The sequence below is a fragment of the Cheilinus undulatus genome, linkage group 20 (genome assembly GCF_018320785.1).
Source record: "Cheilinus undulatus linkage group 20, ASM1832078v1, whole genome shotgun sequence".
Taxonomy (NCBI): Eukaryota; Metazoa; Chordata; class Actinopteri; order Labriformes; family Labridae; genus Cheilinus; species Cheilinus undulatus.
Window position 1 is genome coordinate 28,820,530 of NC_054884.1, and position 27,381 is coordinate 28,847,910.

Genomic DNA, 27,381 nt, shown 5'->3' on the forward strand with positions numbered 1-27,381 from the left:
AGCACTGATGCCTGGGACAAACCTGCTCTATTGTTTGCATGTAAAAGGCCCTGTGGAATGATTGTGGAGATATGGAGGGCCTCTGAGAGGTGGGTGGAAGACCTGAAAGCCATGAGAGAAGTCCATTAGCGGGTCTACTGTTGGAGGAAGCCCCCTGATCTGATGGTATCAGCGCCTGAGGGCAGGGAACTCGAGGAGAACAAATGCTATCTGGCAGTAACATTGGCCCAAAAGCAGGATTGCTATCTCTGGCTGTGTAGCTCAGAGTCGCCCAAAGCGCAGACATAATGGCACAGATGCACAGGTATATAAAGCAGCAGATGTGGTAACAGTGCACCTGAATGCTGAACACCAAACCAAGGTGTTAGGTTGTGTCTGAAAGAAAAAAGGAGGATGGCAGACAAGGGGACAGAGACAGGAGTAGCAGCCATGGCAGCCTGCTACCAGAGATTTGATCCTGCAGCGTATCTGCAGTATAACTACACTCCACCACGGGCTGATTTTGAGAGAAAGGACAGCATTGTGCCGTGGAAGCTGGCCTGCCTGCATCGAGCTTTCACTGAAGGTAAATCGACAAGGTGATACATCATGTTAACGTTTTTTTAAAGCAACTATTCTCAATAATAAACATCAAAACTGAAACTTAGAATAAAGGCTGATTGAATTGCCACTAGGATAATCTTGTCAAAGTGCACTTTAGATGGCAGCAAGACAATTGTTAAGTTCAAATGTATAAGAATGTTTGTCCTGTTAAAGGAAATGAGACTTGATGTTTCATTTTAGGACACAAATACTTTAGTATGCTTTCTTTCTTTCTCTGATTTTTTTTTCTTCAACTTCCTGTCTCATCTCTACTTCATGTGTTAGTAGAAAATTCCATTCTGTCTTTTTCACATTGACACAATGTTCAAATTATTATTATTATTTTTTTCAAAAAGCAAATACAAATTTTCCAACTCTTCAAAATAAAACAGACTGGATTTAGGTGACATCTTAATTTAAAATTCATTGAAATATCTAAATTAAAATTTTCCTTTTAAAATGACCCCAAATAGTCTAAAATCGTAAAATTGATTATTCACTTCAATTGATTTTTCACAAAATTTCCCAACAGTTTGGAAAAAAAACTATCTGGGAATTTCCACTAATAATGCAAAAAAAAAAAAAAAAGTAATAATAATAATAATATATATATATATATATATATATATATATATATATATCATGAACAGTGTTCAGAAACCATTATTTTGTTTTTCAAAATGCTAATTCAGATTTTCTAACCTTTAAGATAAAACAGTCTGGATTAAGGGAACAAATAAAGGTGAAATTCCTAAAAGAAATCTGATAGAAATTATTAATCCTCTTAAATTTCCCTTTAAACTTCTTCAAATTAGTGTGAAAAAACTTAGAAACTTTAAATTCATCATTCACAAATAATTCAACAAAGATGAAAAACAATTTCTGAAATTTCCTCTAAAAACTCCCAGAACTATAAAAACTATATAATGAACACTGTTGAGAAATTTAGATTGTATTTTTAAAACACTAATTTAAAATTTTCAAACCTTTAAGATAAAATAGTCTGGATGTTTGGAACAAATGAAAGTTTTTTTTTTTGTTTTAAATCTGATAAAAATTCCAAATTCTCTTAAATTTTCCTATAAAGGTCCTCAAAAAAGGGAAACTTTTGGTAGATCATTCACAAAAATTTCAACAAAAGTTTGAAAAATATATAAATATAAATTCCTGCTTAAAGTCCCAAAATTTAAAAAATATTTATCCTGAATACTGTTCAGAAATTGTCATTAGTTTTTTAAAAACACAGATTTCAATTGCCAAACATTGAAAATATAAGCATCTGGTTTAGCAGAAATACTAAAAATAAAATTCCTTGAAGAAATATTTGACAAAAGCATCATACATTCCCTAAGATTTTCTTTTAAAAATCCTTAAAATTATTTAAAAATTCAAAGATAATCAACTGATTTTTCACAAAAAATCAACAAAACTTTGGAAAAAAATCTCTAAAAATTCCTTCAAAAAAACCAAAACATTATTAAATAGATAGATAAATAAACACTGTAAAAAAAAAAAAATAAATAAAAAACACAGATTCAGATTTTCAAAACCCTAACAATAGAAAAGTGTGGTTTTAGAAAACAACGTAAGGTAAAAATTCCTCTAAGAAATATCACAAAAATTTAATAATTTCTCTTAAATTTACTTTACAAATTCCCCCAAATAATATTTTAAAAATCATGCAAGAAACTCAAAATAAGGAATTAATAATTATAAATAAAAAAATCCGGAAATATGGAGGGAAACATTTCTGAACATTTTTTGAAACGTCCCACAATTTCCCATGTCCCAATTTCCCACAAATTTTAATTATACTTAGACATAATAAAAATCCCTCCAACTAGCTCCACTGGTGGAGAACAATGATAACAGCTGCCAGTTGAGCTTGTGTTAGTTACTCCCAAGGCCAGTGCAATCTAAACTATCTATCAGGTTTGCATTTCGAGCAAGACATTTATTAAAAGATCTTTTTATTAGGCATAGGCCTACTTAGTGCTCGCTTCCCATGTCATTTTCTCTCTTTCCCTTTTCAGGTGACGTAGGAGGTGAACTACTGGTGGACATCGGCTCAGGTCCCACCCTGTACCAGGTGCTGAGTGGCTGTGAGGTTTTTAACCAGGTCCTCCTCACAGACTTCCTGGAGGTCAACAGGCAGGAGCTGAGGCACTGGCTCCAGGATGAGGGGGGCTGCAGCCTGGACTGGACTCCATACCTGCAGCACGTCTGCAAGCTGGAGGGACGACGGTACGAGCAGATCCTTGTAAAGTCTGTTTGAAGACCTGAGGTTGCTTGAACTAACAGTTACTTAGAAGTTTCTGGAGAATAGGGATGATAGATGGACCAAAGTGAGCCCTATCACTATCATTAAAGCTATACCCCTACACTGCCTAATTTGCACATGAAGCATTATAGCACTATAAAATACACTGAAATAAAAATGCTGCTGAATAATATCCTTAGTGACTCATCAGCGTTTTCTCTACCAGGCCTTCAGCATGGACAGAGAAGGCTGCCAAACTCCGCCAGGTCATCACTGACATCCTCCCCATCGATGTGCACCGCCCTCAGCCTCTGTCCACCGATGCCCTCCCTTCAGAGGGGGCTGACTGTCTTGTGTCCTGCTTCTGCCTCGAGAGTGTCAGCCCGGACCTGCCTGCCTTCAACCGGGCCCTGGGTCACATCGGGAAGCTCCTGCGGCCTGGTGGCCACCTTCTGCTCATCGGGGCTCTGGGAGAGAGCTACTACTTTGGGGGGCCTGGGGTGAAGATCCCTGTAGTTCCTCTGAATGAGGCCCAGGTTTGTGCTAGTTTGAATGAGAGTGGCTACACTCTGATCAGACTGGAGGTGTACACGCTGCCCCAGGACATGAGGGTGGGGGTCGATGATGTCAGTGGGGTGTTCTTTGTGAAGGCAAGAAAGGATTAATAGGTGCAACACAACAAAGTAGGATACATGATACTGATATAATTAACAAATGAACATTTAAACGTCATTTAGTCTGGATAGAGATAGCCTGATAGTAGTCTTCATTTATTTTACAAACTACATTCATAAACATGGATAAAATACTTCTCCTATATTCATTAGAAAAATAAATGTCTTTTCTAAAGTAGAGTAGGTGCATGACCTTCCTCTGTGTTGCCACAAGTCATCACCAGTGCCATAAATGCAATCAAATACTGCCCCCTACAGCCCATTAGCAGCAACTACAGCATCATGAATGTAATGCCTCTATTGTTTTCAGACTTTTGTATAAAAACCTAGTATTTATTTAATACCATAACAGTTTTCAGACTAGTCCTGTGTTGATAAACTTTAAGTTGCCGTTATCCAGTAAAAGAATGATGATGTGTTATGTGATATGTTTTATAATAACGCAAATAAAAATGAAATGTGAAAGCAGTGATTTGGTGTTGTCTTATCTAAAACTGACAGATATGTATAAGCAAGACCACCCATGAGGTGGCATTAGGAGTCTGCACAAAAAGCACTTGAAGGACTCTCAGACTGAGAAACAAGATTCCTTGGCCTGATGAAACCAAGATAGAACTGTTTGTCTTCAGTTCTAAATGTTATGTCTGGAGGAAACCAGTCGCAGCTCATCACCTGTCTATTACCGTTACAACAGTGAAGTATGGTGGCAGCATCATGCTGTGGGGGTGTTTTTCAGTAGCAGGGACTGGAATACTGGTCAGGGTTGAGGGAAAGCTGAATGGAGCAAAGGACAGAGATATTATTAATAAAAACCTGTTCTGCAGCACTCAGGACCTCAGACTGGGCTGAAGGTTCACCCTCCAACATGACAGTGACCCTAAGCACACAGCCAGAACAACACAGGAGTGGCTAAGGGGCAACTGGCCCAGCCAAACATTGAACATCTCTGCTGACCATCGACGGTCCCCATCCAACCTGACTGAGCTTGAGAGGATTTGCAAAGAAGAAAATGGCAGAAAATCCCTCACTTCAGGTGTGCAAAGCCTTTTGCATGTTCAGAGAGACTCAAGGCTGTAATTGCTACCAAAGGTGCTTCAGCGTGGACTGAAACAGAGCAGAGTTACAGCTTCAGCTGAAATGACATACATTTAAGTCGAGTGTGGTGACTGAAATGCAAATTCCAGCTAACCCTTTCTTTGGAGCAGCACATTTCCCATGAATTCATTGTACTCATAAAGAAAAACACAAACACTTCAGGCCTATTGTACCACTTTAATTAGCAACCAACACGGAACAGTGTTATATACAAGGTCAAGAATAAACGTTCATCATGTATGTATACAATGGACTGTTTCTGAAAAAATAAGTCCTCTCCGCTCTCCTACATCCTGGCAGATCATACCTGCTCATCACCATGATATAAAGAGTCTGTACATAATATCACAACAAGAAAATAACTGTGCTGTATCAGCATGACCGGTTGGACTGGACTGATGATTTACCATAAAACTTCGATGAATACTCTTGGCTCTTATGTACCTCAGTCTATGAGATGACCCTGCCCTTATAAAAGAATGGGTCTCCAATGGAACAGACAATGAAATTGTAAATTTACACCAGAGAGGATATTTCACAGTGTAACAAATGAGGACACTTATAATTAAATCAAATTACAAATCACTAACTTGATTTTGCTTTGTTAGGCAGCTCATCTATGTTAACCTGCTGCTCTGAGGGGGAAAGACTGAGACACTGAGGCTGTTAATATGACAAATGTGCTGACCTAAAGAGCCCAGTAATCATATCACAAAGTCTTAAGTTGTTTAAAGCCGTGCTTCTCGACTCGTCTAGCTTCAGGACCCACCACCTCTTCCTGAAACCCTTGAGGAAAGTGAACACAAAATAGAGCCGTTTTAAAACTTAATGGAATGAATAGCAACTTGCATTCTGTATAATTACCATATTATGGTAAATCATGTAACAATATATTTCAGATGTGGTCCATATACTACAATTACCCCAATAACTCTGACTGAACTGAATAAGGCCTACTAAAAACACCCTTTAACACTTAACTTTATCACTGTAGACAGACAGGTAGATCTGTGTGTAAAACATATTTCGGCTAGCAGAATCTGCTTACAAGTCTTATCTTAAGGTGTCTCTTTTAAATGTGTATTTAAGCATCTGTATAATCACATTAAAATAACCATTATGGTGTGAACTAACATGACTTAAAGCGCGCTCACCCTGCGCCAGTTGCACTGCTCCGTGGCAAAGCACTATCAGGCTACCGAGCCTGAGCACGGTTACCTCTTGTACAAACATCATCACATTGTTTTACAGCAAACACATGGCTTTGCTTACAAGCAGCATGTCTGATCCATAAATTCCCTATCCTCCCTGTTCAGTTAATTTTCTGGGGGTTCCATTTCCTGTTTAGAACCATCCTCAGATGGGGAACTCTTGTTTCTTTTTTTCCAGTTCTGTTTATATTTGTTTTGTTTTCTTGTTCTAATTAAAGACTTGAGGAAAAGGAAATCATGTGACCCAATGGGACAGGTGAACATTTCAGAATAAAAGCTCTCATGTCAAAATAACAGCCATCCATTGTGTTTTTACAGAATTAACACTCCTCTGCCAGTTGTTTTCTGTTTGTTTTTTTTTTCTGTGATTATTTTATAAAAAACAAAAATTACCCGTTCATTTAGTACACACAATAATAAACGAACTTTTCCATCAAACGTGTATATGGATAAACACCTCAAGCAGTCCAGGCTAATTCATTCATATTCATTTATTTTCCTCCTAATATCATTATAGTCCATTAAGTCACCAATACCTTGATACATTGTTTAGAGTAAATAGGCCTATTATCATACTGTAAAACAGGCATTCTCAAGCTTTTGGTGGATAGGGACCCCTTACAGGGCAGAAAATTTTCCAAGGACCCCCAAATAACCATCACACTGATTAAACATATGCTAACTGCCATTTATACTGCTAGATGCTGTATTTTAAACTCTTAAACCTAAATACAAGCTCTTGTCCTATTGAGTGTGGCTTCTTACTTTTTGTGACCCTTTGAGCAGCCAAATAAGAAGCCCTCTGTGCTTTTTCTGATGTTGTGGTCAGGTTCGCCGTTTGTGTTTTCTGGCCGATGTATTCCTCACTTTTCGTCATGTATTTATTTGCTTTTTAATGACATGGCATTTCTTTAATAAATTAGTTAAAATTATTTTACGGACCCCCAAGCTGTGGCTCACGGACCCCCAGGGGTCCCTGGACCCCAGTTTAAGAACCACTGCTGTAAAACACAGTGGCTAAGTAGGCTAAAATTTTGATATGAGGGCTTTTATTTTGAAATGTTCACCTTTCCCACTGGGTAACATGATTTACTTTTCTGAAGTATTTCATTAAAACTAGAAAACAAAATAACTGAATTGAAAAAACAAATTTACCTATTTTTTAAAAAATTGTTTCTTCCATTTTATGTCAAATGAAAAAAGAGAAAGCAGAATAACAAGACTGTCTCCCAATTTCAAAGGTTTCAACCAGGAAATAAAACGACCAGAAAATACACTCACCCTCCTTGTATACTCAGCCTGCTGCTGCGCCCCTTCCCACTGGGTGTGTTTCTGGAGTGGTGCACAGCACAGTGTAGCCTGAACAGATTGGACCAAAACGGCATTTGAGGAGAACGAGGCAATAGCTATGGGCATGGTTTTGTTATACAGGGAGCTGGTAGCAATTAACCTGACACACCAGAAGGATTTGTTCTCACACATCCATCTGGAAAACCTCCTACAGACAGTGTTTGGGAGAGGGCAGAGCCTTTAAAAAAAGAAGTCGAAGGGTGATTGAATGAACGTTTTGTCTGTCACATCTTTACGGGCCAATCAGAGCGCCAAAACACGTTACATTGTAGCCGCTACCAAGGAGTAAACTCCATAGAGAACTGCATAATGCGAACCATGGCGAGTGGTGACTGTAGACTTTAACAACTCAGTGCTGTTCTTTGTTCTTCTCTTAACAAAGAAATGTCCTCAAGTTCTGATAAAACTGACACCGTAGCAGCATACACGCTATTCTCTTCCGCCACAACTGCACTGGCCTTTTGTCGCTGCTTGCTTATGTCAAACTCCGCCGTGCCCAAAAGTACTGCCCCTCAGCGTTGATTGGTCCTGTCACTGTCACTGAAAACTTTTCAGCTCCAGTGTCCGCAATCTATGATAGCATTTTACTGTCAAGCTCAAGTTACAACTGGAGCTGCTCATGCCCAGCACCTCATCTTGTCTTGTTGCTCTGACTGGCCGTAAAGATGTGACAGAGTGTTCGTCCAATCACCTTTCCAGACACTTAGTATGGGAATGTTCCCAGGTGAATGTGAGATATATTTCACGCAATGGACATATACAATTTTCTTTCTGGTGTGTCAGGTTGGCTTAAAGCATTCTCATTCCTGTTTGGGTTGTCTATCTCTATTTAGATAGACAACTTTTGGCAGTAGCTCTAAAAAAATTGACCTGGTAATTATCTTGAGAGGGACATAGTAGACTTGCACTTCTAGCACGCACCAGAGACAGACCGGAGCATGTGCTTTGGAATTGAAAAGATTGCCTAGAAAGGGAGCAACATGCTCTAGAGTGTGCTACGCAGAAGGAGTATGTGGTATTTGAGGGTTAGGAGTCAGCACAATGAACACAGAGGACATGGCCGCAACTTTACTCAACTTGTGGCTTATTTTGACTCATTGTGTTCGGTTACAGCCCTCTGACACTCCTAGATTTCTTGATTATGCATTGGCACACATCATTTTGCATTGAGTATACTTTTATGTTCATGTTGCATACCTTTGCTTGGCAATTATGCTGGGCTGAAGCCCGTCTCTGCCATCTGTGCCAAAGCCAAGAAAGTGCACCATGCTTGAGCACAGCATAGAGCACTCACTAGTCAGGCCAACTAGTCTTGCCTAATGTGAATAAATCCGACTCTTCACATAAATAATCCAATAATCCAAAAGGTACAAAACAAATAATCTGTTAAAACTTGTTTAATCTAAAAATGAAAACACCTTTGTCTGCATTGGAAGTGCTGCAGTTCGTTGCAATTCTTATCTTCCTTGTTTGGTGTCCTTGGCTGACTGAATTTGGCCTCACAGCTCACTGAGAAAGGATTTCCTTTAAAGCATTTCCTGCCCCCACATTAAGACTCTAACCTTTCTGAATGTTTTCTCCCTTATAGACATGGAACTCTTGCTGCATGCACACACTCACATACCCACATAACACACACTCATATATACACCCATGCATACACACGCACGGTCCATACGTGTGGTATGCAAGGCTGATTCACACTGAGCCCCTTCTCCCTCTGAGTCCTCTTCTTTTGTCATTCTCCCTTTCCTTCCTTTCTTTCTTTGTCTTCCTCTCCATCTCCAGCGTGAGGGCTGAGATCAGCACATCCTGTCAAACTGTCCACTGAAGAACTCTGACCTCTCAGTGGTTTGCTTTCTTCTCTTACATCTGGAGATAAGGGGATTTTAAAGAGCATGTTATGGCTATGTTTGATAGAAAAGCCAGAGAATAGACAAAACAGGTTAAATGAATCCCCTTCAACCACCTGTCTGCTGGCTCTCCTTGTCCTCTTCTTCTTCAGAAGACGCATCATCTTTGTCCATGGAAGTCATGTCTAGGGAGGACAGGTGGGCCAGGGCCATCCTCTGGACAGCTAAAAGACAAAGCAGAGAGCAGAACAGAGGAGCAATGAGCTTTTGACTCTGGAAGGGTTTCTGATTTCAACTGCTAGAGAAAATATCTAGCTTTTTTTGCTACTAAATGTGTTCACTAATTGCAAAATTCTGTTTATTTACATGGTGTTAAAAGTTGAATTTGGCAGCTGGTTACATCTAAACCCAGCACAAAAAGTAAATTAGTTTGTGATTGGTAGATTATTTCCTCATTGTAACAATGCTTCTTGGCAATGAATCACACACTTTTGGAAAGCCTGTTTATTACCCTTTTAAATGGTACTAATTTTGTAAGGAACATGCCTTTGTGAGATGAGCAGCAGAGCTGAGTACGTGGGTTATGCCTCTTAAAATTTTGTCAAATCATGTCCGACAATGCCAAACACCTTACTCTACCATTGACTCTTGTTTTGTGGTGTTTGGTTGATTGAATAAGTGAAGTCAGAAGAAACAGGACATATTAGCAATTTAACAATTTATTTAGGAGCCTCAGTAGTGAGTGGAAGAACCATACACAGCCACAACAGCCTGGTCACCAGCCTGGTCAAACACTGCTGTGGGATGGCATCCCATTCTTCAACCAGCATTTGTCCCTAATCAGCCATGTGGTTGTGTTGGTCACTCTGGCACAAATGGCACGCCCAAGATGATCCCACTAGTGTTCAGTGGACTTAGAGATAAGGACTGCTGACAGGCCATTCCATCCTCTCAACTCCCAAATCCTGGAGGTAGTCTCTGATAAACCCCGCCCTGTGGGGGGGGGCGTTGTCATCTTGGAGGATAGAGTTTGGTCCCAGACTGTGGAGATATGGGATTACCACTGGTTGCAGAAACTCATCTTGATATCTCTCTGCATTGAGATTGCCTCCAATGAGGACCAGTCTCATTTTTCCAGTGAGGGCGATGCCGCCCCACACCATCACACCGCCTCCTCCAAAAGATGTTACTCTATTGGTGCAGCAATCAGCATAGAGTTCTCCACGTCTTTACCACACGTTGACCCTATGATCCAACTGCCGAAGGCAGAATCTGAACTCATTACTGAACATAACTTTCTTTCGAATGTTCAGATTCCAGTGCATGTATTGTAGACAACAGCACAAACCGGCCTGTTGGTGAAGGGCAGTCATGGTAGGCCACCTGGCAGCCCTATGAAACTGGAGATTGGCTGCATGCAGTCTGTTCTGGATTGTCTGGGCAGAGAGCCGTTGGCCGTATCATCTTGCAAACCTTGACTGCAAATTGTTAGAAGACAGCCTACAGGTCCTAAGCTCTGACAGGAAGAGGAATCGGTCTTCTTGGGACGTTGTTATCTTGGGACGTCAACTTCAGGGCCTGTCTCTGACATCCCCCATTACACAGAACTTGGCCTTCAGATGGTACAAGGGCACACTGCCAGTTAGGCACCTGATTGTCTGCAACTTGGGGTACCAGAAGCTCAAAGCAAGAGTCAATAGCAACATCAAAATAAGCTGTTTGGCACCGGCAGAGAAGATTTGGCAAATTTTTCATGGGTGCAACCCACATACTCAACTCTGCTGCTTACCCCACAAATGCTGTTCCTTACAAAAGTGGCACCATTTGAAAGAGAAATAGGCTTCCCAGCAAGATTTATTGCCAAGAAGCTTTACTTAAACAAGGAAATAATCTACTAAACATAAATTTCCTTACCTTTTGTGCTACATTCAGATAACATGGTTGGTCACTGATTTATTCCTGCACCTCAAAAAGCAGCAGACTAACCACAGGTTTTCCGCAAAACCTCCATCATCCCTGCCCCAGACTTTGATATGGAAGTTGATCAGCATTTTTAGATAAAAGAAAGCTGAAACATGCAAAAACATGTCAATGAGGACAAGAAGCAGGGGTATGGATGGGCCTTATGGGTCTGGGCCCACCAACTTGCCCATTTGGCCCACCCTAAACCTTTGGGGGATAACAGACTTTCATTGCTTATACTTTGAGTGCTTTTTAACACCTAAAATACAATCTTCTCTTTAAAAAAAATAAACTCAGTATTATCATGCAGCAGTCATGTGTGAAGCCAACAATCATATCAAGCATTTTTAGGCTGCCCTGGCTTGTAGAGGTGCACTCAGATGCGTGCACATCTCTCAGCTCAGCAGCTGATCCACGACAGAGAGAGAGAGCTACAACTCTCACCAGGCAAAAGTCAGGACACTTCTGAAGGTTTAACCAACACCTTTCCCTCATCGATCAGATCCACAGTGACTTACACTACCTCTGCTGAGAGAGAGAGGTGTCTGATTTCATAACTGGATTAACGTTTCTTAATGACATGAAAAACTGCAGCAAATCAGAGATGGAAAGGCACAAGTTAGTGCTGAATGTTCTTGTCTGATCTGATTGTCTTTGCATTGTCTTCAAAGCAAATATCAAACCGTTTCTGATGATATAACTGTAGACAGACAGCGTCATGTGCTGCTATTTTCCCATCACCACAGACACTCTTTCTGCTGTATAAACAAAGATTTATTCATCTTTATCATCAAAAAGAAAGGATTTTCTTCCATAGAGGTTGAAGAATGACACTCTGAAGATCGGTTTATGGGTCTTTAGCATGGCAGAAAAACAACAGAATCAAATTTTCTGCATTAGGGAATAAGAACTGATGCTAGATCAGTAAATAAATTAATATGACTCATGAGTTTTCTGCATGTAAACAAAGGTCATCTCTATCATGGGCTGTAAAAAAATCCCCCCCCCCCCGATTTCTTATTTTTTGCAGTTTTGTTACAGTTAAATGTTTAAGCTCTTCACATGAATTTATGGACAAATACTTTTCACAGCATTGTACATGAAGTTATGTCAAATAAGCAATGTGTGTATGTTTGCATGGGTGTGTGAGAGGGAGAGAGAGCCCATGTTGCAGCTGTTTGCCTGTCTTATAATCCAGGATGATCCAGAGCAGAATCACAGCTGTCTCTGCTCCTAATCTCACATCACACACACATTTAAACGCACACATTCACACAAACACACGCTCAAACACACACCTCTCACTGGGTTTTTTGGAAAGGCACATATTCCAAACAGATAAAGACCACATGGCAGTTGCCACAGCATATTAAGGTCTCCCAAATTGCTGTCACGTTGTGCCATTTCACAGTGAGACACATCGAAGAGTGTTTACCTTTCAGTGAGGGTGGCTGGTAGGTCGACGAGTGAACCAGTTTGGCTTTTATAGCTCCGTTCTCCCCCAAAACCCACTGCAAGAAAGCATCAGGGAGAGTTAACAGAGTAAAGATGCATTATGTGTGCAGTATATAGTAAAGTGTGGCATGGATATTGTTTAATTCACAAACCAAACGTTTGTAGCATAACAAGAAAACATATGAGGTAAATTACTTAGCACTGCATTTCATTATACAGCTGCAAAAATGGGACATGTCTACAGGAAAATAATAAAGGCACTATTCTCTAATGCCAACTGTGGTGTATTTTATTGAGACACCATCTCAAAGCCTGGCTGATTTATTTTTATTTTCCTCATGTTGCACTCTGCCCCTTGGAACAGACTTGGATTCTTGCTTCAGTTCCAAAAAAGTTGGGACATTGTGTAAAATGTAAATAAAAACAGGATGTAATGATTTGCAAATCTCATAAACCCACATTTTATTCACAATAGAACACACACAACATATCAGATGTTGAAAATGGGACATTTTATGAAAAATATTAGCTTATTTCAAATTTGATTGCAGCAACACATCTCAAAAAAAAGTTGGGACACGGAACAAAAGGCTGGAAAAGTAAGTGGTGCTAATGGAAAAACAGCTGTAGGAGCATTTTGCACCTAATTAGAGTAATTGGCAATGGGTCAGTGACATAACTGGGTATAAAAGGAACAATGTAGAGAGGCAGAGTCTCTAAGCAGTAAAGATGGGCAGAGGATCAACAATCTGAGAAAAAAACTGTCTAAAAGTTGTGGAACAAATTCAGGAAAGTGTTCCTCAACACAAAATTGCAAAGATTTAGAATATCCCACCATCTACAGGATGTAATATCATCAAAAGATTCAGAGAATCTGGAGGAATCTCTGTGCACAAAGGACATAGCCGAAGGTCAAAATTGGATGCTAGTGATCTTTCAGGCTTCAGACTGCACTGCATTAAAAACAGGCATGATTCTCTACTGGAAATCACTGCAGGAACACTTCCGGAAATCATTGTCTGCAAGTTAAAGCTGTATCATACAAAGACAAAGCCATATAATCACCTGATCCAGAAATGCTGCAGTCTTCTCTGGGCCAATGCTTATTTAAAATAGACTGGGGAAAAATGGAAAGCTGTTCTGTGGTCAGACAAATCAAAATGTGAAATTCTTTTTGGAAACCACAGATGCTGTCTCCTGTGAACTGAAGAGGATAGAGACCATCCAGCACAGTTCAAAAGCCTGCATCTCTGATGGTATTGGGTTGCACTAGTGCCTGTGGTGTGGGAAGCTTCCACAATAGAAAGACAATATCAAAGCTGAAATGTATATGGAGGTTTTAGAGCAACATACACTCCCATCCAGACATCTCTTGCTATATATATCATGCTATACAATGGTAAACATGGCACTGTCCCAACTTTTTTGATATGTGTTAATGTCATGAAATTCAACTTAATATTGTGAATAAATACGAGTTTATGAGATTTGCACATGATTGTATTCTGTTTTTATTTACATTTGACTCAACACCCATACTCTTTTGTAACTGGGGTTGTAATTAATCCTATGGTAAATATGCTGAAATCTGTTTTTCTTATCTTCTTCAGCCTGCATGAATGCAATGGGCAAAAGCAGATCATGTCATCTACTGAGGCAGAGTCATGTTAACAGCACTGGCCCATGTAACATTAGGTACTCCAGTGTTAATGCAGTCCGATTCTCCCAGCATCCTCTTCATCCACCCATGTGTTTGACTGCTTTTAGGTCCCCAATTCTTTTGTCACCACTATACACCAGTGGCACATTGAGATTATGTAAACACCCACTCTCTCTTATGCCATCTATACATGCACTCCTGCCTCCAAAGCTTGTACCATTTTCCAGAGAGGCTTTCCACAGCCTGAGAGCTGCATTTGCTTGGTGTGTATAAAGAGCAAAAGTAAAGTGAGGGATTATCAATCCAGAAAACAAAATAATTCACACTCCTCAGAATGGACAATGCATCTCCACGACCGTTCAGCGAACAACAGTGAAGCCAAAATACCCCTGTGACAGGAGCTGACCTGTTGCACTGGTGACATCATTTTGAACCAAGTGTAGAAGGAAGCCAGCTGTGACTGCAGAATCAACGGTCATTTGTTGTGGTAATCTTTGCAAGGAATTTAGAGATTTCCCAATCTAGGGTCCATAACATCATCATAAAATTCAGGGAATCTGCAGAATTTTCTGCATGTAAGGGGATAAGGTGAAAATCAGGAACAAACGCCCATGACTTTTGATCCTTCCGGCAGCACTGTATTAAAAAACAGCATCTTTCTGTGATGGATGCTACAACGTTAGCTTGGAACACTACATTGGGAAATGTGTGCTGGGGTCTGATGAGTCCACTTTTCAGATTGGTTTAGGAAATAATTGCCATTAAGTCCTCCAGGTCAGGGTCAGGTATGGGAGCACATGCCAGTTTGGCACTTGGTCAACCTTGGTCCTCTACTGATCTGGCTTCTTAACAGCCATTGCCCAGGCCTTCACCAGGCCCATGCCCCATCTCTTCAGGTATCCTCAGGCTGACAGGCCTCACAAGAGTATCATAAGACTTTTGTCCACATGCTCAGATACTGTGATCACCACACTGCCTTGCCCAGTGAACCCCTTGCCCTATGTATGAGGCCAACTCCACAACTGATCTCAGCCATGCACTTAGCGGATCGATGGTTTGCGCTGCCAAGGTAGATGAACTACTCCACGACTTCCACACTCTCTACACTAACACAGATTTGATGGACGCTTTCAAGGCGTCCTCAAATGCCTGGTTCTTTATTTTGGCCCAGGAGACGTCCATTCAGCATTTCAGCTTCCTCACTCAGCATCTACAGTCTCCACAAGGATCACACCATCATCAGCAAAGTCTAGAGTAGATCTGGACATCACCACACGACACCCAAAAGAACCATCCAGACTGTCATCAATGCTAAGTTCAAAAGCCAGCGTCTGTCACATGGGGGGTGTGTTAGTGCCAGTTGTATGGGTAATTTGTACATCTGTGAAGGCACCATTGGATAGGCTTTAGAGCAACATCTGCTTTTATTCAGCCATTCTTCAAGGATATTTCTGCTTATTTCAGTCAGACAACGCCTGCATGACTGCACGAGTTACAACAGCATGGCTTCACAGTATTGTGGTGCAGGTACTAAAATGGCTTACATGCTGTCCAGACCTGTTTTGCAGTCAAAATGTATGGCACATTATGAAGTGCAATAAACTCTGCACTGACGAGCAAATTAAGATGCACATCAAGCAAGAATGGGAAAGAATTTCACTCGAACTCTTCAGTTTATTCAGGTTTTTTTCAGTACAAAGTCACTGACGGAGTGTTGTTAGAAGAAAAGGTGAAGTAACACAGTGATAAACATGCTCTCATCACAACATTATTTGGTCGGTGTTGAAGGCATGTGTATTTATTGCCAAAAAGGTATTTACCTGGTGAGGGCCTAAGTCTTCTTCTGGTGATGGAGGGTCTGTTAGTCTGAAGAGAGTGGCTGGTGTTGGCCTCCTTCGTCGAATCTTGGACAGAAAGAGAAAGTATGAGTCAATACTGTCTTTACATTTTTTGCATGCTTGATACAAAAAAGCAAGTGAAGAAACAAGGTGTGATGAATGTTTAATAATGCTTTTTTTATCACCTAAATACATTTTAGAACTTAACAAGCTTTCTGTCAGTGTCAGGTGCTGTAAAATGAATACAGTTTTAGAACAGAGAATGCTGCAATCGTCTATTCATATGACTTTAAAATCATCTATCCACCAAATACAGCTCATTCTAATGCTGCAGAGCTGCAGAGATTCTCAACAGTGCTAAAAATTGAGAGCAGCAGTTGTTAAATCCCTCCATTGGCTCCAAGTTCAAAGTCCGACTGAAAGGCTCTGCTCCTCAGCATATAAAAAACATGCTCATCATTTACACACCAGCTAGAACCTTCACGTCCACAAGCAGAGGTCCTCTGACTGATCCACAGATGAATGTAAAACTAGGGGAGGCTGCTGTAAGGTTTGATGCCTCAACTAAATTGAACCCTGCGAACACCACACACACTCTACCTGTTATTAGTGACAGAACCTGACTCCAGCTACTCTGTCACTATCAGCCTTACATCTATGATCTCTGATCATAATCTTAAATGTTAGTGAATCTACAAGCTGCTCAACTTCATCTTCCCAATATTAGTCCTTTCTAGGCTTTTGATCTGTGCACTGATGACAAGCTGGGTGGTCTTTCTCCTCTTTAGCCTGCAGGACATGGCATTTGTGGTTTCCAATCTCATACTTTGATTCATATGACCACAGAACTTTTTTCCATTTTGCCTCAGTGCATTTTAAATGAGTTTTGGCCAAGAGAAGACAGCTGTGTTTCTGGATCATATTCACACATGTCTTCTTGTCTGCATGATACAGCTTTATCTTGCATGTGTGGATGGCAATGTAAACTGTGCTGACAGTGATTTCTGGAAGTGCTTGTGAGCCCATGCAGTGATTTCCAGTCAGAATCATGCCAATTTTTAATGCAGAGCGCAAAAAATCCAAAGCATCTAATTACTGACCTTTGGCCTTGTTGCACAGAGATTTCTCCAGACTCTCTGAATTTTTTTGATGATATTATGGACTGTAGCTAGTGGGATATTCAAAGTTTTCCAGACCTGAAACAATTTTCAGATGCAGTTGTTCACAAATTTGTGAATCTCATCTTTACTTCTGAGGGACTCTGCCTCTGGAAAAAACTTCCTTTAATACCCAGCCATGTCACTGATCTGTTGCCAATCAACCTAATTAGTTGCAAAATTCTCCTCTAGCTGTTTTCCACTAATATCACTTACTTTTCCAGCCTTTTGTTGCCTCATTCCTTCTTGTTTTTAGATTTGTTGCTGCCTTTAAACCCAAAAGGAGGCAGAATTTTTCAGTAAATGCTAAAATATATAATTTTCAGCATGTGGTGTGTTGTTTATGTTCTATTGAGAATAAATGGGTTGATGAGATTGCGAATCATTGCATTCTTTTTGATTTGATGTCCCAACTTTTTTGGAATCAGGGTTGTAGAAGAAAAAAAAGAAAATGATAAGTTGTGGTCTGTGCAGTAATTACCCATCTTTGTTCCTACTGATGTCCACAACCAGCAGGTTTGGCACTGGAATAGCTCATTTTCAGTAGAAATCTAATGCAGTCCAGCGTTTTTACACACCCTGATGAACTAAAACGCCCTCAGCATCACCTGTTGTAGGCCGAACTCACAGCGCTCTCAGATCAAATCTGTGCGATTCATGCTGCATTTCAATCACTTCTGAAGTTAGAGCCAGGAATGGTATCACATCCAAATTGCATGCGTAGATATCGAAGCCTGTTGTGTTGTCCTGTGTTAAATGTGCCATATATATGAAGTTGGACTTAATCACAGTCATGTGGCTCCTGACATTTAGTCGACAGTGAATTTCCCTCTGTGTCAACTACTCAATGAGAAACTGCCCATCATTGCATAACAACATCCAAAAGATTGTTGTCCCGATTATTCCTGAATGAGGATTAAATCTTGTCATAGATGGCAGCTGGATTACTCAAAATTGCTTGCTTTTTTATCACATGTCCTCATCACTTTGGTGGTAATCAGAGAGGCTCCAGTGAACAATTTTATCACAAGATGCATGTCGACTTATGAATAAACCCTCTTGAACAATCTCGCAGCAGAATAATAGCCCTCCTGCCTTTGTGGATTAGCGTTTGGTGATGCTCTGTTTACTTGAATCTGGGCCTTAAAAAAATCCAACTTTCTGTGCAATCTTTGACTTACTATCACACTATTGTTATCACTTTAAGCCTGTTCTATTTCAGCTGTCCTAAAGGGAGTGGGCAGACAGTATAACACAGAAACAAGTGAGTCACCAAAATACACCAGTAGAAGACAAATACTCATGAAGTGCTGCTTTACCAGTCATCCTGTCTCTCTAGGTCAGCGCTGAACTGTTCTCTCCTCAAATACTTCTGCTCAGACAGCTTTAGTGCTTTCAAAGATAAAGGAATTTATTGCTTTTTGAGAGGAAGTGAAGGCATGGATGACAGCAGTGTATTTCACTAATAACATACTGAACTGTTTTATTCCAAGTGGCCTATGCTTTGGTCCTACTGTGTGGTCTATGGTTGTAAATAAAGAGTTAATCTAATGACAGTAGAAACTGAGGAAGCAGAACAAGGACATAAATCCACATATTTTTTTGCTCCATTTGGCTGTGTTAACTAGGAAAATTTGGTTGTTTTCTAAGGAAATCTATTTATTTATCTTCTTATTTTGGGATAACAAAGCTGGTTTATTCATGATAATCTGATAATTTCTCAAGATCTAAGCAAAACAACCAGACTTTACATGATACTACAGGAAATTAAGGTCAACACCAAGTCAAAAAAGCAGGGGCACTGTAGAAAAAGAATGCAATGAACCGATATTTTATTCATAGTAGAACATAACACATCAGATGTTTAAATTTTATTGCTGCAACACCTCTAAAAAAAAAAGTAGGGGCGGCTGGAAAAGTAAGTGGTACTTGTGAAAACCAGCCTGAGGAGCATTGCACAGGGGTTTACTGGGTACACTGGGAATAAAAGGAGCACTTTAGAGATGCAGAGTCTCTAGAAAATAATGATGGGCAGAGTTTCACCAATCTGCAAAAGACTGCATCTAAAAAATTGTGGAACAATTTCAGAAAAACGTTCTTGACCATAAAATTGCAATGACTTTGACTATCCCATTATCTACAGAAAATAATATCATCAAAAGATTCAAGGGATCCGGAAAAATCTCTGTGCACAAGGGAGAGGACCAGAAGTCAAAATTGGATGAACACGATCTTTGGGCCTTGAGGCAGTACTGCATTAAAAACAGGCATGGTTCTGGAAATCACTGTGTGGGCTCAGGAACACTTCAAAAAATCATTATCTGTAATCACAAGTTTCCCATGGCATCCACAATTGCAAGATAAAGCTGCATCATTTGAAGAAAGGCCATATGTAAACACGATCTAGAAACATTGCCATCTTCTCAGGGACAAAGCTAATCTAAAATAGACTGAGGCAAATGGAAAACTGTTCTGTGGTCAGACTAATCAAAATCAACTTTTTTTTTTAAACGACAGACGTGTCCTGCAGACTGAAGAGGAGAGGGACCATCCAGCTTTTTATCAGCACACAGTTCAAAAGTCTGCATCTCTGATGGTATGGGGTTGCATTAGTCTGTTTGGCTTTGGCAGCTTATACATCTGGAAAGACCATCAATGCTGATAAGATAGAAAGGTTTAAAAGCAACATATGCTCCCATTAGGAACATCTCTGTCAGGGAAGGTCTTGCATATTTCAGCAAGAAGTGCTGAACTAGACTGCCTGCACTCCAGACCTTTCACCAATAGAAATCACTTGGTGCATCATAAAACAGAAAATTTGGCAGAGAAGACCCAGGACTGTTGAGCAGCTACATCTCTGATGGTCACTAGACTGTTAAAGGAAGTGCTGTTATTTGCCAGTACAAAGAATTTACAATTTTATATTTTTTTTAAATTCAACTTTATTCATAAACAAAGTCTGACAGTTACATTGATGAAATAACCAGCCCACAAACATTTCAGACTTAGTAACATTTCATAAATAAAACACAGAAACAGATCAGAGGTCTTATCTGGGAGTAAATTATGTATAGACCCATTTAAGACTTAGTTACATGAATGGCTCGCTTTATTTTCATTAACTTTAGCTAAAGCTAACACAGCTACTCTAGCTACATAATCAACATTATCACAAAAGCCAATGTAACTAAATTAGCTTTAGCAATGTGAGCTTTAGCAAATGTAGCTAAAGTGTAAATAGATAACGTAGCTAACCCTCCTCCCAGATGTTTACAGACTGTTGATAAAAGAAGAGGGGATGCTACATAACGGTAAACATGGCCCTGTCCCTACTTTTTTGAGATGTATTGCTGCCATCAAATTTAAAATGAGCTAATATTTTTCATGGAGTGGTCTCAGTTACAACATCTGATATGTTCTTTTCTATTTCAAATGAAATATGTTTGTATGAGATTTGTAAATCTGTGCATTTTGATTTTATTTACTGTCGCCCCAACTTTTTTGGAACTGGGGTTGTAAACAAAATTCTACATATTGTAGCTATACTGGAACTTCCAGCACTAATCTAATAAGTCATAAAATCAATAAGTTACATGTTTGAATTGGAATTTTCTGAGGTGTGACTCTAAATCTGCTATCACTTTAAATTTTAATGACCACCACCTCAACTAGGTAGAACATCAGAACCCTTTTAGAGTTGAACAATAAAAATAATCATAAAATGTAACACTTCAGGGGGCACTGTACATTCTAAGTACTTTTACTATTTATACCTGAAGTGGATTTTGCTGCCAGTTCTCGTTTATTTTCACCCATGATCCAGTCCAAGAAACACCAACCTTTGCTTTCAAAATAATAAAACACCTTCTCCTGGCTAACAATAACAGGGGAGTGTTATGAAACACTCAGGATTCATCACTCCCTCTATTTTGTAATGTGTTATGGTAATAAGATTGTTGTGAGATATGAGTGGCTGCCAATAGTGTAGGCATGAAACGTGGGCGGTTTTCACTCTGGAGTAAGTATCACTGCCTTTGCTGTGCTTAGTGTGCTGGACTCATAAATATTCATCCATCAGGCACTAGAATTAAACATGCCGCCTCTGTGGGGGGAACAAATTTAAATATGAATTACAAGACCCCCAATTAGAGGTTAAAAATGTGTCAGCATGAGCGTTTAATGCACACTGATACCAGTCAGACAAACAACATGCTGTCGAAGCACTAAACTATGGGAGAAGTGTGACCTTTACTGGGCAGAGAGAAGGTCAAGCACCTACTGGGAACATTTCTCATCAGGTCCTTGTCGTGATTGTGTAACAGGGTCGTGAATACCTGTGATGGCTGAGGGAAGCTGCAGACTGATTTGATTTGTAACTGATTTGTTTCACATTTCCCAGAGTGTGCAGCAGCAGCAGCTGGCGGAAAATAAATGATCGATTTTCCTTGTTTCTATGCCTCGACAACGCTGATAGCCAAGGCTGGAGACATTATGTTTTCCGTTTGGCTGTCCCTCAGACAACTCAGGTACCTTTTGAGGGATCTTCTTCAAACTTGGCCAAAAATGTCCACTATGACTCAAGGATGATCTGTTTAGATTTTTTGGGGAAAAGTTCAAGGTAATAGGGCCTCATGTTCATCCTTTGGTTGGGAATGGGATTTCTCAAGAACACTGTGAGGGATCTCCTTGGGTCCACTCTGACCCAAGGGTACTCTGATTACATCTGTAGGTCAAAGATCACAGGTCATTCCTTGCTTGTGAGCGTGACAACTCATGATAACTGTGAAAGTCTTTAAATCATGTAAAACATCCACTCTGACATTTGGTTAAACTGATTACAATTTGGAGGGCAAACATAAAGGTCATAGAGCCTCATGGCCATCTGTTGTTCATCCCTTGCCACAGAAAGCAATACCTTAAGGACACTGTGAGAGATCTTTTTCTAGCCTTGCACAGACGTCCACTCTGACTCAAGGGTATGCTGGTTACAACTGTGGGTCAATGATCACAGGCAACTGGGCCACATGTTCATCTCCTTCTTAAAAACTGACATGTCATGAACACTGAGAGCTTTTTAAATGTTGCAAAACATCCAGTCAGACTCAAGGATAGACTGACTATATTTTGGAGGACAAATGTCAAATGTCTGACAAGGTCAGCGCGTCCAATCGTCATCCATTGATTCATCACTTGCTACAGAAAGTGATACCTTGAGGTAGTGTTGTACTCAAGACCACACTATCCAAAACCAAGACTTGCCCGAGACCAGAGTGCACCGAGACCAAGACAAGACCAAGACTTTTGGGGGTCAAGACAGAGTCAAGACCGAGACAAGCCAATGCCGAGACAAGACCAAGACCATAAAAGTCAGCTTTAACCAAACATGAAAAGGGTGAACAGTTAAAGCGCATTCTCTCTTTAGTTTTAGTTTTCTTTTGAATACATTTGGCAGATAAAAGCAAGGTGTCTGCAACTCTTTGTTCAACTAACTTCTTGTAAAAATAAATCCATGTATGTATTTAAAAGCAACTGACAAATCCAGAATTATTTGTAACATATGAAAATGAAATTTTTATCTAGATTTGTCTGGTGAATGAGGACTAAAGTGAGTGTTCAGAGGTATTTCTGACAAGAAATAAGATGGACTGATGTCAGACCAAGACATTCAAAATGTGGTCTTGAGACCAGTCTCAAGACCAAGACTGTTCTCGAGTACTACAACACTACCTTGAGGACACTATGAAAGCTCTTCTGACTTTGCTCAAACATCCACTCTGATTCAAGGGTACTCTGATGACATCTGTGGGTCAAAGATGACAGGTCACTGGGCCAAATGTTCATCCCTTGCCTGTAAATGTTACATGTTATGAACACTGTGAGAGCTTTTCAAATCTTGTAAAACGTCCATTCTGACTCAAGAAAAACCTGATTATATTACCGCGTTTAAAGGCCAAGGTCTTAGAGCTTTATGTCCATCCTTTGTTTGTGAATGCTACTTCACAGGAGCACTGTGAGAGATCTTGAAATCTTGTAAAATGTCCACTCTGACTCAAGGTCGGCTAATTCGATTTTGGAGAACAAATTGCAAAGGCATCGGTACTCATGTAATCCCTTGCTTGAGAATGTAAGACCTCAAAAACACTGTGAGCGATCTTCTTCAAGCTTTGCATGAACATCCACTCAGACTCAAGGATTATCTAATAGGATTCTGGAGGTCATAGGTCACATGTCAATACAACTGGGCCTCACGTTCATTCCTTGATTGCAAACCTTTATCTCAAGGATGCATCGAGAGATCGTCTTGTCTTAAACTGATTAAATTTTAGACGTCTGATGTCAAGCTATGGTCCTCATGTTCATCCCTTAATTATAAGATTTCCATGAAACCACCCCAGCCTTTGCTCTTGTTCCCCCACTGTACTTTTACTGTCTGGTAATCTGAAACCTCACAGAGGCCTTTAACTTTCAGGAAGTAGCTCTAGTTTAAGGATGAGTAAATGGTGTAAAAATTGTGTTAGCAAACTATTTTAGTTTGATTTTCAGACATTTATAGTGCATCTTGATTTGATATATGAGTTTCTTTTTATGTGTACAATCTTTTATCGATTCATGACTTTAGGGGATGGCAGCTCACAAAGACAAGACAGGCCTTTGAGTCAAGAGGAGGAAATTAGATTGAGACTGCCGTGCCAAAAATAGTTTCAGCTATTTTAAAAAGTTCACGATCATTTTTAGACATTAGTGTATATTTGTAACAATGGCCTCCTCTCAAACATCTAATTCAATAAAATCTTGTGATAAGAAAGGTCGAACAACTAGCTCCTCATTTCTGGCAGATGTGTAGGCTAACAGAATCCTAATTTAAAGCTTCTGTGAGGAGCTTTTTCAGCTGGTTATGAAACACAGTGATATTAATACAGAGGCCCCTTTATGACATACAGGAGTCAACAAGACTGCAATAAAAAAGATTTACTATTTTTATTGAGTTATTTTTCATGCCTGAAACCAATGTTGTGGGGTGAGTATCAGATCAACTGTATGCTACAGAAAACAGCGAGTAACTCTCTCAGTTAAGCTGGGGAAGGATGAGGTCGTTCAAGGTCTTCTAGACATGCTCAACAGGGAGGTGACCTTGAGGTAGACCCAGAACTCAGTGAAGAATTATATGTCCCTTCTGGCCTCTGAACTCCTCAGGAACCCCAGAAGGAGTTGGAATATGTCACTAGGAAGAGGAATGTCTGGGCCAGCTTTCTTGGCCTACTTATACCATGACTGGATGAATTTTCTTTTCTTACTTGCACATTTACAGTACTGAATTAGAAAAGAGACAAGATCTTTCTTAATAGGGGGTGTGGAATTCAGCAGAATCCAAAATTTCCACACAGGAACTTTGAACTCCAAAAAAATCCATAAAAATGCATTTTAAGGTGGGCGTACACTTCAATTAATCATCAGCCAGGTTTTGTTTTAACATAAAATCACTGTGCCTTTGAAGCTATAAAATATTGTGTGGTGAATAACCTAGGCTTCAAAACCCTCTTATTATCTATTCTGGAATGATGTAACACCATGTCTTGGTCAGTGAGACCAAAGCAGCAACCTCCAGTGTTAAAATGAAGCCAACGTGGGAGTGCAAAAAAACTGAACTTCCCCACGTTCCACTTGAGCCTTTCTGCAAAAGCCCTGGTGTCCAATTAACACCTGCAATTTGTCCAGTTAAATGGCAGAAATAAATATGACAAGCCTGGTTAAAAAAAGTGGCCTTAATAGCTCATGTCTAAATTGGTACATGCTGCACTAGGGGTGAATTTGCCCTCCCGTTTGGATCATATAAAGGCTCAAGTGGGCACTTTGTAACTGTTTGCTGTGTGGCTGAAGGCAGCCTCAGCTCCACATAGTATTTGCATGCATCACACGGTAAAGATGCAAGCTGTGTCTGAAACCACTCATTCCCTACTCCCTATCCACTATATAGTGAGCAGCATATACTGGACTATATAGCGGACTCAACTGCAAAACACAAAAATGATTTTGGACACTGCTCCGGCCACAAGCAATGATGTCATCGCCGTCTCACAGTTAAAACATTTAGCAACAAACAGCTCATAGATTTCAATTACAACAGCTGAGGATCAAAATTAACAGTAGAATTTCACTGAAAACTGATACTAAATGTGATGTATTTTCCCCCAAAATAAAAACACTGATAGATAAAAAAGTTTGTGTCTTTAGTGACAAAATATTCTACATTTTTGTGTGTAATGTAACTTATTTTGGCATTAAGATGATGGTCTTATGTCTTGTAATCCTCAGAGTTACTTTGTTTTAAACCCTTAACATTTTCTTACAGATTTGGTTGAAATCAACAAACAAAATGTATAAAATAAAGTTTTATATGTCCCTCTCATTTGTCCATCATGCTTGAGAGCAGCAGCCACGATGCATGACAGGAAATATTGCTGGGCTAGTGAGCATCGGTTGTTCACTACTTTTCAAAATGCATTGTGGGATAGAGTGCACTATATAGTGAATAACAATGCTCGCTCAGAATTCGGACACCACTACAAAATGGTGCACTATGTGGTGCACTATGTAGAAAATAGGGAGTGGTTTCGGACCAAGCCGCAAAGTTAGTTTATAGAATGTGGCTAATGTTAGCGGTGTTAGCAATTCTTTTCCACATTCATCTGTGAATATCGTGAGTATAATCTGACACAGCCTCTAGACAACTTCCTATTTTCTAGATCAAAATAGTTCTAAAACACACCTTTCCTACAAGATGCTATCAGTGCTATTAGTTAGCAGTTGTTTACATCAGAATAAAAGGCATTGTGGCAACAACACTGTAAAACAAAATTAGTTGAGCTTACTTAAAAAAAAAAAGGAAACTCATTGCTTCAAAAATAACAAGTAGACTACACTTGAATTTTGTGAGTTAAGAAAAAGGTTTATTTTGAGTGTGCAGTGCTTGTTCTACATGAATTATTTACGTCTCCACTACTTGTTTTAAGTCAAATATTTTAATTGCTCAAACCTGAGATTCAAATGTTAATTTAAGTTTGCAGGATTTAGGCTTAATCATCTACCTTGAGTGTGCAATACTTAATATTTTAGTGCACTGTAAACAAAAATAAATTCATAGCACTCAAAATGTCATAGTCAAGTGATTACCTTAAAATGTCAAATAGTACTCCCTGCAAACGTTCTTTTTATTGTTTCACCTAAGGTGGACTTACTTGTGCCACCATTTACAACAATGGCTGTTGGTAACCCACTGAACCAGTAGTTGATATTTCATTAATGTCAGTGTGCCATCCAACATTCATAAACATATTTAATATTAACTTCGCCCCCTATGTAATTGAGACAACAACTTCACTCGTGGTACATTTTATTTGTTTATTTAACCTTCATTTAAGCAGGAGAAAACATCATTGAGATTAAAAATCTCTTTTTCAAAAGTGTCCTGGCCAAGACAGCAGCAGGAAAGAGAGTGCATAAAGGTGTAGTGCCCAAAGGCATTCTGGGAAAACTGCAGATTTGTCATAACTCAAACAATTTGAGTAATAACAAAAAACACTTAAATTGTTTGAGTACTGTTTACTTAGAACTAAAATGAGTTCTATCAGCTCATAAATATAGAGTTGAAATCACTGTTTTTTTGTTTTTTTTTTTAGTGAACACAACTCCATTTTACCCCCTTTTTACTTAATTTGTTTAAACCAAGAGAAGTTAAGTAAATTGAGCCCTTTAGCTGTTCTGGCCAATAAGTAAAAGTAACTTGTTTATAATAAGTATTTAGAACATGTTACAACTGAGTTAATTAACCTCAATGTTTCTGAGTAAAATGGATGTTGCATTTTATTGTGAAGGATGTAGTGATTAAGAACAGCTACAGTAGCTACTAGTGGTGGGCAGCTGCGTTACCGTTCATACAGAGTGTCTGACTGAAATTGTGGGTCTGAACTGATTAAAAAAACTGTTAATTAGTTCAACCGACTCATAATTTTGGTACAGACAACAAAGGGATCAAACTATAACCATTTAGCCGGCTAATAGCATGCATCCCTGATAGACTTCTACAAGTACACACTGCCAAGACCATTACTGTTTGTGAGATATGCTGACACAGATGCCATCTTGTAGAAGTGCAACTAAAGCTCATAATTAATGTAAGGCTGCCTTCTATTTCCCTCAGAGGTCAGATGTCAGAACTGAGAATGATAGCACATCTGAGTTGCCAAATTGGTAACTTGAAGTACCAAAGTTCCTTTGAGTTTTTGA

The 27,381-nt window shown here is 39.6% G+C and overlaps 2 protein-coding genes across 2 annotated transcripts in view; one reads left to right on the forward strand and one right to left on the reverse strand.

Moving 5' to 3' along the window:
- Positions 1 to 393: 393 nt before the first annotated feature.
- LOC121528851 (phenylethanolamine N-methyltransferase) lies at positions 394 to 3,507 on the forward strand. Its single transcript, XM_041816482.1, has 3 exons — positions 394 to 565; positions 2,616 to 2,826; positions 3,069 to 3,507. The coding sequence occupies exons 1-3, from the start codon at positions 394 to 396 to the stop codon at positions 3,505 to 3,507; spliced, it is 822 nt and encodes a 273-aa protein (XP_041672416.1).
- A 3,985-nt stretch (positions 3,508 to 7,492) lies between these two features.
- The window catches only part of LOC121528717 (protein phosphatase 1 regulatory subunit 1B-like), a 31,732-nt gene continuing 11,843 nt past the window's right edge, over positions 7,493 to 27,381 (reverse strand). The window contains exons 2-5 of the mRNA XM_041816282.1: positions 15,923 to 16,006; positions 12,423 to 12,498; positions 9,142 to 9,249; positions 7,493 to 9,044 (exon numbers count right to left, since the gene is read on the reverse strand). Of these exons, the coding sequence (XP_041672216.1) occupies positions 8,911 to 9,044; positions 9,142 to 9,249; positions 12,423 to 12,498; positions 15,923 to 16,006 (402 nt within the window). The 3' untranslated portion in view covers positions 7,493 to 8,910. The remainder of the gene's footprint in view (positions 9,045 to 9,141; positions 9,250 to 12,422; positions 12,499 to 15,922; positions 16,007 to 27,381) is intronic.

What these genes read in the sequence shown, in the direction of transcription:
- LOC121528851 (XM_041816482.1), top strand. Translation starts at nt 394, where the DNA reads ATGGCAGACAAGGGGACAGAGACAGGAGTAGCAGCCATGGCAGCCTGC. An exon ending in GCATCGAGCTTTCACTGAAG is followed by an intron (nt 566 to 2,615) that starts GTAAATCGACAA and finishes TTCCCTTTTCAG; the next exon opens with GTGACGTAGGAGGTGAACTA. An exon ending in TGCAAGCTGGAGGGACGACG is followed by an intron (nt 2,827 to 3,068) that starts GTACGAGCAGAT and finishes TTTCTCTACCAG; the next exon opens with GCCTTCAGCATGGACAGAGA.